This window comes from Mastomys coucha, unplaced genomic scaffold, assembly GCF_008632895.1.
Source record: "Mastomys coucha isolate ucsf_1 unplaced genomic scaffold, UCSF_Mcou_1 pScaffold8, whole genome shotgun sequence".
NCBI lineage: Eukaryota > Metazoa > Chordata > Mammalia > Rodentia > Muridae > Mastomys > Mastomys coucha.
In genome coordinates this window covers 37,552,550-37,566,543 of record NW_022196914.1, presented here as the reverse complement: position 1 = coordinate 37,566,543, position 13,994 = coordinate 37,552,550, and the positions used below count along the sequence as shown (strand labels likewise).

Below are 13,994 nucleotides of genomic sequence, written 5' to 3'. Positions count from 1 at the left end.
GTACTGATGATGGCTTGGTTGGGGTTTGTCACCTTTAACAGTACTGATGGCTTGGTTGGTGTTTGTCATCTTTAACAGTACTGATGATGGCTTGGTTGAATGATGTTGGCTTTATTCTGCAGGAGGATGTGCAATAGCAGTCATAGTCTGCACACTAAATGCCAATATCGCCTCCCAGTGTTGACAATGAAAATTGTCTTCAGAAATTATTCAATATCCTCTACAGTTTACAGCCACTGGTCTACACAGAAATGATTTGATAGCACCCGTTTTGAGGTTGTTGTTTCTCTCTCTTTTTCCTTCCACCCTACTTCTCTTTTGTTCTGAGACAATATCTCAGTCTGAAACCCTGTCTAGTCCACAGTTTAACAAGTAGACCAGACTTGACTTGACCTGGGAACAATCTTCCCGCATCTGCAGGCAAGTGCTAGGATTACACTTGTATGCTAAGGCACTCAGCTGACACTTCCATTTTTTAGTTATGAATCCAAATACTTCTCATGACAGCCAGAAAGACATACATATGTGCCACGTGTTCCTCACACCTTAAGTGATTTAAAAGGATTAATACCATACTCTGTACCTAATCTTGTCAGAAGAATGTCAGAGCAATTATTGCTTTGTCAACACTATTCATTGAGAAGGAATTTATCGTCAGTGACAACACATATCATTCTTGTCGGTCTAATATTATGGCCCGCTCCAATGGGAATTTGAAATTGCCATATCAGGGACTACTCACACACCTCCCTGATTCCTCTCTCCCCTAAGATCTACATCTCTGTCAATTCAAATATAATTCCCCTTTGTGCCACTGAGCCACGCCACAGTGACACTTTATGTTAATTCTGCCTGTTTACAATGCTTTTAACCTCTGAAGCACCGTTCTCTCGCACTTGTTAAAATCTTGTGTTGTTATTTACCCATTGTATATTTCATCATGGCAGCCAGCAGTCCCTTTCTATACATTCTTCATTTCAGGGTTCTTCGTCTTGCCCTGTGGGTACTTGGCACAAATCCATCCACTCAGATCCCCCGGTGGCAGAGAAGATGGTGCTGATGACTTCCCCAGGGCACACACTCCCCAAAGCCAAACCTTAGACACTGCTCTGCGGAGGTACATTTGGGGCTTGACCCCACCTTCCTCTAAGGACACTGTCAGTCCCTTTCTCTCTTCTCCTTGCTTCACGTGGATCTTGTAAAGCAAGGGCCAGAAAACTGAAGCAGCTGAGTCTGACTGAAGGTGACGCATTTTATACTTTTGAATAATTGTCTTTAAAAACACTATACTACATGATCTGTAACTATTTTGTGAAATTTGACTCTGGGTATACAGAGAGTTTGATCAGAGCAGAGCTAGGCTACTCTCCTATGACAGTAGCAGCATTCAAGCTATAGGGCCTGAAATACTTGCAATCTGCCTCTTTACAGAAAAGTTGTCAATCTCCACTGCAAAGTGACTTGAGCACTTCTTTCCCTCATATAGAGAACTTCAAGCCTTGAGGGGATTTCCACATGGATACATATGCATTTCTGTATGAGAAAGTTACCAGTAAGCTTACCATATACCTGCCACCATGTCTGTTTGTATTCTGAGGTACACAAAGGGCTGCTGACAGTGGCTGGCCTGGACTCCAGCCTAGGGCAGGACCCACACCTCCTAAGATGCTCAGGCCCAGAGACATTACCTACTGTATCTTTTTGATGATGCATTTTTAAATTTATTAATTTTATTTATATTTACTTTTATTTATGTATAGATTTATTAAATTCACTTATTACAATGTTTTCCCTCAGATTTAACTCACTTTCTAAAAATTTATATGAAGAAGTTGAAACCAATCAAAAATGGACAGAAAACCAGTTTATCAAGTACAGAAAAGACCACCTGAGCCACATGAATGAGTGTCTGAAGGTTGTGCAGGAAAAGCTGGTAAGGCGCTCCTGTGTCATGAGGCTAATAGCAGTGCACAGTGGCTGCCCCCAGCCATGACAGGAATCTCTACTGCATAGAGGAGTGCTTCTATTTTAACACCTCTGTAGGAGTCCAGTGCCTGCCTCTGATTCAGGAATCTCCTCTCCAGATGTGGGAACCTACATCCCTAGAATATGCTCTCCCTGTTCCAAAATAATTTAAAGACATTTTCTTTTTCAAGAAGAGGAGGAAGAGCAGCAGCAGCAGCAGCAACAACAACAAATCACTCTCAGTCCAAACCAAAGAATCTTCTCTGGGGTTCTCCGTTAGGAATCCGGGGCTCTTGACAAGTTTCCTAGGTGACACTTGACCTCATGGCAGTTTAAAAGCTTCTAGAAGAGAAGAAATTTACCCTATTTGAGATCTATTACTAGATGCAGAGTTATTTGTTATTGTTGTTTGTTTCTGTTTTCGAGACAGGATCCTACTATGTAGCTCTGATTGTTGTGGAACTTGCTATGTAGATCAGGCAGGCCTGGAGTCCACAGAGTTCCGCCCGTTTCTCTCTACCTCCCGAGTGCTGAGATCAAAGGTGTGCGCCACCATGCCTGGCATAGATACAAGTTTTAAGAACTCTTTTCCCCGATCACACCATGGGAAGCAAGTCCCAGTCTTCCGACTCAGGCTGGTAGGGCATATGAGAAAGAAACGCACCTATGTGTGGGCTTTCAGGTTCTCTCATTGCTACTGGAACCCCCAGTCCCCCAAGAAGGGCTAGCCCGCGACTGCCTGCCATGAAAACTGTACAGAGACGATGTCTTGAGAATTTCACTCAGTGCAACTGCCAGCAACACAGTAAACCATGTTTGTAGCCCGCACCTGAGTCTGCCCATAAGTGAACGAGGTAGAGGCCAACAGGCTAATCATTGCTATGACTATCAAAGTCTGTATAGTTACATGCATGGCTGCCAAGTGAGCCTGCTAGCTCTTCAACTCCCAAAGTACTCAAAGCCCTCTACCATTTATAAGCAGTAGTGGTTGAGCCTGGGACATCAGGGGAGGAAGAGAGAGACAGAATTCACCATTCCTAGAGCACGCAGCAGGAAATAGATTCACAGAAGACATGGCATTTGTGGCCAGTCCCTCCTCCCTGATTCTATGTAGAAAGCCCATAGGGCTAAGGCTGTTGCTGCACCCACACTCTCACCCTAGAATCACTCTCACCCTAGAATCACTCTCACCCTAGAATCACATTTCTACTGTACTAATTCCTGAGTTCCATCATATACCAATTAAATCAGAACTCCTAGGGAAAAGGGTGTGACCTAGGGGATTTAAAAAAAAAAAAAACCAGAGCTTGGAATAGAGAGTTACTGTTTTCATTGATCGGGGTCCACATGGAGATGTGAGGTTCTATAGGGTGAAGATTAGTTATAACACTTAGAAGCACATTTGTTATTTTCCTTTGTGATACTTATTTAAACATGAGACTAAAATTCCAAACTTTCCAGGCACATCAGCACTAGCAGCCCCTCTACGTAACATGTAGTGTTACAAAAGAAATGACAAAGTCAGACTAAGTGTCTTAGTCGGGGTTTCTACTCCTGCACAAAACATCATGACCAAGAAGCAAGTTGGGGAGGAAGGGGTTTATTCAGCTTACACTTCCACACTGCCCAGGGATGGCACCACCCACAATGGGCCCTACTCGCTTGATTATAATTGAGAAAATGCCTTACAGCTGGATCTCATGGAGGTACTTCCTCAAGGGAAGCTCCTTTCTCTGTGATAACTCCAGCCTGTGTCAAGTTGACACACAAAACTGGATAGTACACTAAGCAATTGACTCTCACACTTAGGAAAACAGTTAGAGACATACAATGCTCATATTCTTCATGAGGAAAACAGCACTTTCTTTAAGCCGAAGCATAAATCTATTCTGCTGCTCTTGTTTGGAGAGTTATCACATGATCTCTCTCTCTCTCTCTCTCTCTCTCTCTCTCTCTCTCTCTCTCTCTCTCTCTCTCTCTAAGGAAAAATCTGAGAATAAGATGGAAGAAAAAATGCTGCAACTTTCAAGCAAGTTGGAGAATTTTATTAACTCCCAGAAACAGGAGGCAGAAGTAAACAAAGTGAAGGCCATAGAAAATAAAGTGTCCAAGAAAATGAGCCAAATAGAGAAGCGGATCTGGGCGGAACTAGAGAAAATGCAAAATGACTATCATTCAGGTGAGCAAAGAACACCCGGCTTTTCCTTTCCTTCCCCTCCTCTTCTTTCCCAAGTGTCTATTTTCAGTGGGTCTGGCCATTAGTGACATCATCATGCATTTAATCTGGCTTCCCTAAATATCCTGTAGGAGGTCACCATAATACTGAAGGTACATTCGTGAGTAGACGTTCATTTCCACTTGGCCATGTCTCATGCCTGCTATTGCTGTGATATGCTTTGCTTACTAAGATCTTTGGATCATAAATCTGTAAGAAGGCAAGTCGTTGGGCTCAAAAATTCCTGACTTGTGGCCCTATTAGGAACTTAGGAGATTAAGTCATATGGCCTTCTCATTGAACTGCAGGTAGTGGTGCTAGACAGATGTCAGCCTGGAAACTTGACCTTTAGAAGTGAGGAAGAGATGAATTAACAGAGTCCTTGTAGTGACTGCTTTTCTTCCTAAGAGGCTAGAGGCAGCAGTGTCCAGCTGAGCTGAGTTCAAAGGGAATTGATTTGAAAGGCTCATCTAAGTCAAAGAGAAGGAGAAGGAATGGGGGCAGTGGAGCAGCCATTTGCCTTGAGTCACAATTCTGAAGAATGCAAGTCTCCTTTAGTAGAGAAAGCTCTAGTCTGGGTTGTGACCTCCAGGGCTTAGAAAAATATGTGTAAATTCCACAAGATTTTGGCCTCACATCGATGCACTGAAGGTGCTTCCTCCCACCCAGTGTTCTTGGCACATAAGTGAATGTGCTGCCCACAGAAAGTAACCCTCATAGCCTCTCCTCCTTCAGCCATAACCCCCACCTCCTATAGCCATAATCCCACCTCCTACAGCCATAGCCCCACCTCCTACAGCCATAGCCCCACCTCCTACAGCCATAGCCCCACCTCCTACAGCCATAGCCCCACCTCCTACAGCCATAGCCCCACCTCCTACAGCCATAGCCCCACCTCCTACAGCCAAGTTAAAAGTGAACTCTGTGACCAGGAATCATATCCAAGACTCAAAAATCCCCTCCAACAAAGGACCCTCTTCCTATTTAATTTCAGTACCCGTTTCCTATTTAATTATACTCATTGTTGCTTAGGATGAGTTGAAGAGAATTTTTCAGTCTTTGTTTTTATATTACTAAGTGGGGGTTCTAGCAAAGAGAGACTACAAAGGAGTACTCCTTACACTTTGAATAAAAAAGATGTTGATAAGCAACTATGTGAAAGACCTCCTCAGGATGTAGGGTCTGAGCTTGTGGCCTGACAGGCCTGTGATCATGAGGGACTAGACATGAGGAGAACAGGTAGGAAGCTCCAAGAGAGATGAGGGCAGTCTTTAGTTCCTCCAAGTTGCTTACTTGTTAATGAGGTAACAAGACTTTTTTTTTGAAGCCCACAAATCTTTTCTCAGCACCTACAGAGAGAAGAAAATATTTTATATATTTTTATTGGATATTTTATTTACATTTCAAATATTATCCCCTTACCCAGTCTTCCACCATCCCGGTAGCCCCCTATCCCATCCCCCTTCCTCCTACTTCTATAAGGATGTTCCTCCACCCACCCACCCCCACTCCCACCTTCCTGCCCTACACTAAGAGCATCTATCGAGCCTTCTTAGGACAAAGGACCTCTCCTCCCATTGATGCCTGACAAGGCTGTCCTGCTACATATGTCTCTGGAGCCATGTGTATTCCTTGGTTGGTGGCTTAGTCCCTGGGAGCTCTGGGCTGTCTGGTTGGTTGATATGTTGGTTGATATTGTTGTTCTTCCTATGGGGTTGCAAACTCCTTCAGCTCCTTGAGTCCTTTCCGTAACTCTTCCATTGGGGACCCTGCTCTCAGTTCAATGGTTGGCTTGGAGCATCTGTAAGGCTCTGGCAGGGTCTCTCAGGAGACAGCTATATCAGGCTCCTTTCAGCATTCATTTCTTAGCATCCACAATAGTGTCAGAGTTTGGTGACTATCTGGGATGAATCCTCAAGTGGGACAGTCTCTGGATGGCCTTTCTTGTCACAGTCTCTGTTCTGCACTTTGTCTCCATATTTGCTCCTGTATTTTGTTCCCTTTTCTAAAAAGGAATGAAGCACCCATACTTTGGTCTTCCTTCTTCTTGAGCTTCATGTGCTCTGTGAATTGTATCTTGGGTATTCAGAGCTTTCAGGCTAATATCCACTTATCAGTGAGTGCATACCATGTGTGTTCTTTTGTGATTGGGTTATCTCACTCAGGATATTTTCTAGTCCCATCCATTTGCCTAAGAATTTCATGAATTCATCCTTTTTAATAGCTGAGTAGTACTCCATTGTGTAAATGTTCCACATTTTCTGTATCCATTCCTCTGTTGAGGGACATCTGGGTTCGTCCCAGCTCCTGGCTATTATAAATAAGGCTGCTTTGAACATAGTGGAACATGAGTCCTTGTTATATGTTGGAGAGTCTTTTGGTTATATGCCCAGGAGTGATATAGCTGGGTCGTCAGGTAATACTATGTCCAATTTTCTGAGGAACCACCAGACTGATATCCAGAGTGGTTGTACCAGCTTGTAATCCCACCAGCAATGGAGGAGTGTTCCTCTTTCTTCACAACCTCGCCAGAATCTGCTGTCACCTGAATTTTTGATCCTAGCCATTCTGACTGGTGTGAGGTGGAATCTCAGGGTTGTTTTGATTTGCATTTCCCTGATGACTAAGGATGTTGAACATTTCTTTAGGTGCTTCTCAGCCCTTTGAGTTTCCTCAGTTGAGAATTCTCTGTTTAGCTATGTTCCCCATTATTTAACAGGGTTATTTGGCTCTCTGGAAAAGAAAATATTTTAAAGTTCCTCTGAAAAAATTATTTTACTAGCCAGTATGTTTACAGAGAGGGAAAGAAAAGTATTCATAATAAAGCCAGATCCAGTTAAGCTACTATAAGCTAATTCATCTCTATTTTTTTAGATTTGTCTTAATGGACTTTAATGTTTTTTGAATTAAAGGTTGATCAATTATGGAAGTACTGCTGAAGAGTACATTTGGTGGTGGGGAAGATCCAATGCATTGTTTTTAATATATCTGTTTTCCTTTCTTGTTCTAGGATTTAAATCAATCCACGATTCCCTCAATTCTCTTCAACAAATACAGAAAACAAAAATGGATTTAGAGAAACATAAAGTACAGAAAGACCTAAAGAAATTACAGCGTAAAATAGTGGAACTCCAAGAAGTGTAACTTTGAAGGCACTTTCTTTTCCAGCAGCTGGTGCAAGGGTTTGTTGGGAAAAGTTGTGAATAAAAAAATGGGTATCTTCAGGATACTATTTCTGGTGTTTCTTATCACCTCTAAAAGAAACTGACATTTCGGGGGGGGCGGGGGAACACAATAAATCAAAAAGCTTCTTGATGCCCTTAATTTCTTAATGAAAAATTAAGAAATTTGTTTTCATGCATGCTTTGTTATATTTTTATTTGCCCACAAGTAAAAAAAGCATAATCTATATCAAGTACCTGATGAATAAATTAAGTTCAAGTATATGGCAGACTCACTAGATGACTGATTATGTCTGAAAATAACAACTACTATGTGGTTACAATTCACTACTAACATGAATTTTGTCCATTATTATAAAGCATATCTCCTTTACAGAATCTCATTTAGCATTAGCATTTGAGAAAATAGCTTATACATTTATGAAATATTCTATAAACTCTAAGGGCAACATTTGTGGGGCATATACATCAGAGGAATAATTTATAATTTCTGACCCAGAAAATTCGTTCTAACAATACCTATGTTTATAGTAAGTCTGACTTATGAATATTTAAGATGTATTGTCATTGTACTCAGTATGTGTCAAAGTTGTATTAACCCAGCAAAATAAAATGATGTAGTAGCTTCCACTGAAAACACCCCACAATATTTAGCCTAGATGCTAAATCAGAAGTACCTCAGAACTTGGTTTCCTATAAAATTAAAACGCACAGCTTAAGTATGGTTTCATTTCTGTTCCTGTGTTAAAACTCTCCAACAAAAAGCAACTTTAAGGGAGAAAGGATTTATTTGGCAATTTGAAAGCATATATTAAATACTCTTCTCTCTTCCCTTCATCTCCTGACTCTCCATCATACACAGACCCTGCAGAATTACAATTCCAAACCCATTCCATTACACACAAAAAAAGTTCCCCCAAACCTTGTAAAGACACATCGAGGACTCCTACTCATTAACCTCTGTTCCAGGAATGCTGTAGGCCTGGATCTCTTTCCCCTTACATTATTCCCATTTAAGTTCACTCAAAAATTTTATCAGCATGAATGAGCTTCCTTTTGAGAGAAGGTCAAGACAGAGAGATGGCTTTTACTCCATCTCAAATGCTTTTGCTTAATTTAGGAAATGTGATGCTCCTCTCCCCACAGACACAGGCTAATGCTTGGGAACTGGAACTCTGGGATCATATACAAAATATATGATAAGTAGCTCATGTGCTTTTTGTATACTAATACTATTTATACAGTCTTGGATAGTGTAAGTCCTGCCGCCTCCCTGAATTTGCTTTTCCCTGTATTAGAACCTGTTCTTGGAAAATATTCTGGAAATCTCTTGACATTAGTTGCAGCAGTGACTTTTTGGACATAAGATCAAAGCAGAGTGAGAAAAGTGTGACTACATCAAATAAAAGGTTTCCACATAGCAAGACAACAATATGGAGGGACAGCATGAGGGAAGGGGAGACACAGAGGTGGCTCAGTGGATGAGAACATCTGCTGCACAAGTATGAAGAGCTGTGTTGAGATTCCAGCACCCACGTAAAAAGCTTGCATGTCCATCCCAGCACCTGCAGGGGCCATGGCAGGAAGATCAATGGAGCAAGCTGACCCCAGTACAACCACAGGTTCAGTGAAAGACCCTGTTTCAAGTGAAAATGATGTCCTCCTCTAGCCTTAAATGTCTACACAGGTACATGCATACACACATCAACACACACACACACACACACACACACACACACACACACACACAAATGTAGAAATATGGTTGTCCTTCAGCATCATGATCCATACATGTTGAACTCATGTAAAATCATGTAGTATTTGTTAAAGACTTATGCAGATTTTATATTTTATTTGTTCCTATATTGCACCTTGCTACTAAGGTTGTAGTCTACCATGTCCAGAAGGCTCCTCTGAGTGAAATGGAGGACTCTCATTTCTTACCAAGGCTTCCTCTTCTCTGCCTGATCTGGGGAACCCAACCCCCTATCTTCTACCTGAGGAATTTCACATGGTCCTTGGCAACTTCCTCTTTCCTGATAAGAGTCTGCCCAGCAAATACAACTGATTCCTAGAATGCCTCTCCAAACAAATGAAGCATTCATAGTACTTTAAACTCCAGCCAATGAAACTTCACCTTAAGAACACCTTCCCATTCTTGAAGGTTCATATAGCCCTTGTCTACCCCATATAAAGGTATGTGTACAAGCTAAGATCATGTAAGAGAACTGTTTCATTAAAATCATCAGAGAAGCCCTTCTCCACTCCAGGCCAGGCACTCATTCCCAGCCAGCCAAGGATCCTGCAGACCCCACCTGTCCTGGTTCCAGCCTAGTGTGTAGCTATGCCTGGACATACTGAGAGGGAGGAAACAGAGGGTGTGGAACCACAGGAGGAACCCCAGCACAAATATCACATTCCTATGTTGGAGTAACCCCAAGTTTTCAAGCAGGCCACATATACACTCCACAATTCAGCCACATCCCTAGCCATTCACGTTCTTTAAATCTCACTACATTATTGCAATGTCAGAATGTCAGTGCTATATAGTTTTGCTAAACCTTTTTTCTTCTGGCAGGGGTAGCGGGGATGATAACAAGAAGTACATGTTCTATATAGTTCAAGTTTTACAATACTTTTTACCAATGGTTGAATCTACAGATGAATTTACCTGCAGACTCAGAAAGGCAGACTTCATGTATTAGCCAGATATTTAATAGGAGGCTAATATCGTGCTCTTAAGGAAGTTACAGACTATGGAAAGGCCAATAATTACATTTGCCAATGCATGGGCAAGGCTGTCATGGGAACTAAGGCACATGGAGTAGAGTGAGCAAACATGGCACCAATAGATTTTGCCTTTTACACCCTCCCACCCGCCCCCACCCTCGTTAAAAGCCATTGTATTCCTAAAGCTAGCAACCAAGGTCTATTCCCTTATGGGCCACTTTCTCTACCCGAGGCTGACCACCAAGGTTCAGGTGTCAAAGGATTAAAGTCCAACAGCAAGAAGACTCCTTTTGGCTCACCTAGTTAACATGTTCCATCAAAATTAAACACTCATCCTAACACGTGGTTTCCCCTTTTCTCTTTATAAACTGCCATTTGCCTCCGGGCTCCTCTCTATCCAGAATCAGTTCTTTGTCCCTCCAGGATAAATACTCCTTCCCCATCTCCTTGTTTCTGTTCCCTTCTCCCCAGTCCTCTGTTTTCTGTCTTTGTCTCTTTTTTCCTGCCCCTTGTCCCTCTAGGGCAAATGAATTTCCTTTGGGCTGAGAACTTGGCCCTGGTGTATCCTTACTAGTGAAGACTCACATTTACTATTAATAAACAGAGCATCTGACTTTCCTAGGAAAGGCGAGGTCCATGGTACTCTGTATATAACCCAGATTCAGATCATTACCTAAAAATATTTGTGCTTAAAAGTCATTTAGTATGAATTAAAAAAAAAATCTTCTGCTTTTACTAATTCTAGTAAAGGAGAAGTAGAGAGAAAACAAAATGGACATTTCTTCTGGATGACCTGCTGACAATGAAACTATTTCCTAATTTTAGAGCAGTTTCTTGGGAGGAAGGGTTAAGCGTTGAAGAGGCATTATATCCATTGTTTCCATAAGCTGCTAATGCTGATCTGTAAGACATCCTGTTTCCTCCCTTAGCAACTCCATCTAAAGGAACACAACAGCTCTTATTTCAAGTAGCAGCTAGCCAAGCATCCAGCTAGCAGATGCTTCTCCAGAGAAGTCATACATTGTGCTCACAAGACATGTGTCCAGGGATAGAGTTCAAATGGGCAAAACCTGCATGGTACTGGACAAACCCATACTTCTGCAACCCAACCGCCCCTGGATTATGGACCTTTTTTCTCTCTTACAGTCCACCCCTTAAGTCTTTTAAATAAAAGATTTGTACACATTAATGACACCAACACAATATCGTCAAGAAATGTAGGATGGGCAAATAGAAGAATAATGAGAAAAGGAACATATACATTGGCAGTGCAGTGCAAAGACCATGCAAACCAGCCAAGGGTTTAGGTACTACAATATGTGCCCCAAAAAGACAGTTGTAGACTTTAGGAATAAGCTAGAAAAACAGAAGAATAAAGTCTATGAAGTCACCAAGGATTAAATGAAACTACTTGCTCACTTTGGCCTTGGTATTCTATAAGGTTCAGAACTGAGTCTATATTCTATATCACTACATAAATTCACATTTACTAAATTGTTGCTTTGGAGGGCATGGCTTTCCTCTTCATGTTCCTCTCTAAAACACAGCTTTGTGCCAAACGGTTATGGTACAGTCTTAATACAGCTTGTTAGGATAACAAAGGCAGATCATCCACCGCCCCCAACTACATTTCTTTGAATTACAGTTGTGAAGAGAAATACTTGCCATTACAAATGGTTTTGTAGGTAGATTCTACTTGCCTACGTGGACACATTTAGAACCTCTCCGATTCTTTTTGTTCCCACTCTAAAGTAGGAAAATGTACTACACAAAAATGATGTGAGATTAAAAGAGTTTGGCACACAGTAGGTATTCAATCTATTTCTCCCCATGGGTTCTTGGGTACTGAAGGCCTGGGGGGAAATAGCTAATGCAAAACAGGTGTGCATGAACACAAATACTCATGGCTGGAGCAAATGACTGGCTATTATGTCAAGATACTGTATCCTATTTTGGTTTTTCTAGAAGCTACTTGACTAGCACACACACAAAAAAACTTATTACTGGCTAGTTCTTAATACTTATATATTATTTAGCATTTCTTGTTGTGAATAGGAGTCCAGAGAACTTACTTTAGAAAAATCAATCACATGCCTAGCACTTGTCCTGAGGCTCTGAAGTGTGCTAACTTCCATTTCACACTACTGCTTACTGTTAGGTCAAAGTGCGCCCCCAAGATGGCAGCGCTGCTGACAATGTCCTCAATGACAAAATGGACTCAGTTCAGGCTGGACTCTGACCAGATAAACAGAAGGATCACTAGCAGATAGAACGTACTCAACATTCCTCAGAAACATTATGAAGCAGGTAGGTTTCTGTTTGTCAGGATAAGCCTTTACTTCCTTATCTGCATGCCCCTACTTCCAACTACCTCCAGTGGGGACATCTGGTTCCCAGTTAACATGAGCAGACCAAAGTTCCCATGTTAGCTCCTAGGGTGTTCTGGCCTGCACCCTCCGGGATTCTCTAACTCCCAGGCTGTTCTGGCCCAGGACACTACCTGTCCCCCAGGGACTAAGCCATCAACAAAGGAGTACACATGGCTCCAGCTGCAGAGGATGGCCGTGTCATGCATCAATGGGAGGAGAGCTCCTTGGTCATATGAAGGCTTGATAGATGTAGGGGAATTGAGGGTGGGGAGGTGGGAGTGGGTGGGTGGGTGGAGGAACAGCCTCATAGAAGCAGGGGGAAAGGGGTGGGATGGGAGTTTAAAGGGGGGAACGGGGAAAGGGAGGCCAAAAGGAGTCTTCTTGCTGTTGGACTTTAACATTCCAAATGTAAATAAAGAAAATATCCAAAATAATAATAATAATAATAATAATAATAATAATAACAACAATAATAATAGTAATAATAGTAATGATAATGATAAAAACTGGCAAGGCTCACTCCCATTTGTTGTTCTCTATTTTTGAGAGAAAGCCTGACAGTTTGGATCCATAATAAACCTTTCTATTTATCTATGGAGTGGTCCCATTTAATTTCATTGCACCTTGCTTACACATATCAATAAAAATTTCTCTCTCAGCCAGTGTCTCTCCCCACCCCCTACCCCTTGTAACTTCTCCTTCTTTCTCCATGAAAAACCATCTGTTCCATCTGGGTTCTTCCTTATGCCCAGACAAATTTGTGTCACAAACAAGAGAAATTAGCACTTCTAGAAATGTCTGTACTCAGAAAAATATGTAATGCATTCTGTAAGATAATCATTTCTTTTCTTCACTGCCACCTCGCTTTGTCCTAATTTTGAAACTTCTAAGCTCCATGTTTACAAAAACTATCTCTACTTTTATTTTCTAAAAACATGAAATAGTGCAGATCAATTAAATCTTTTAAGCTACTGTATTGAAGTTTTCCAAAACAGTTACCACTGCCTACTATACAGCATGTGTTTCTATACAGAGATCAAACAATGACTACATTTTTTATGTGATCAAAGGGAGGGAATGACATTAAAAATGTAGGGACTTAGAGACTGAAGTTATTTAAAATTTACAAAACAATGTGAATGTTCTATTGAATGTGTATAATCTTGTAAAAAGCACAACCTATTTTGGCATATTGCAAGAGCAAGCATATAATTACATTCAGCCATTCATGGATGGTGGCTTCTGTGAAGCATCCTCTGAGTGAGGACGACTTTCCTTCCTAGTCTTAGATCCAAGACCACTCCCCTACCTATTTTTGCCTTATAATAAAGGGCTTCTCTTCTAAGGTTTACAGGCACAGAGGTTGCAACAGTTTATTCTAGTATTTTGTTTCATTCATTTTGGCTCGGAAAACTGCAGTGCCCTCATTAGAGGAATAGAATGTCACTATTAGAAATCTAGCTAAGGCTCCTCTGCCCCTTCCCTGCAAGTGGATCGCCTAACTCCAGAGAGCACATTAAGCCAGAGACCCGG

General features: G+C 41.6%; 1 protein-coding gene across 11 annotated transcripts in view; it reads left to right on the top strand.

Moving 5' to 3' along the window:
• Nucleotides 1-7,409, top strand: part of Fam81b (family with sequence similarity 81 member B) — a 62,826-nt gene extending 55,417 nt beyond the window's left edge. For all 11 annotated transcript variants that reach the window (XM_031360373.1, XM_031360372.1, XM_031360371.1 and 8 more), the window contains 3 exons: nucleotides 1,798-1,933; nucleotides 3,949-4,144; nucleotides 7,191-7,409. In XM_031360373.1, the coding sequence (XP_031216233.1) occupies nucleotides 1,798-1,933; nucleotides 3,949-4,144; nucleotides 7,191-7,324 (466 nt within the window). In that variant the 3' untranslated portion in view covers nucleotides 7,325-7,409. The remainder of the gene's footprint in view (nucleotides 1-1,797; nucleotides 1,934-3,948; nucleotides 4,145-7,190) is intronic.
• Nucleotides 7,410-13,994: the final 6,585 nt, after the last annotated feature.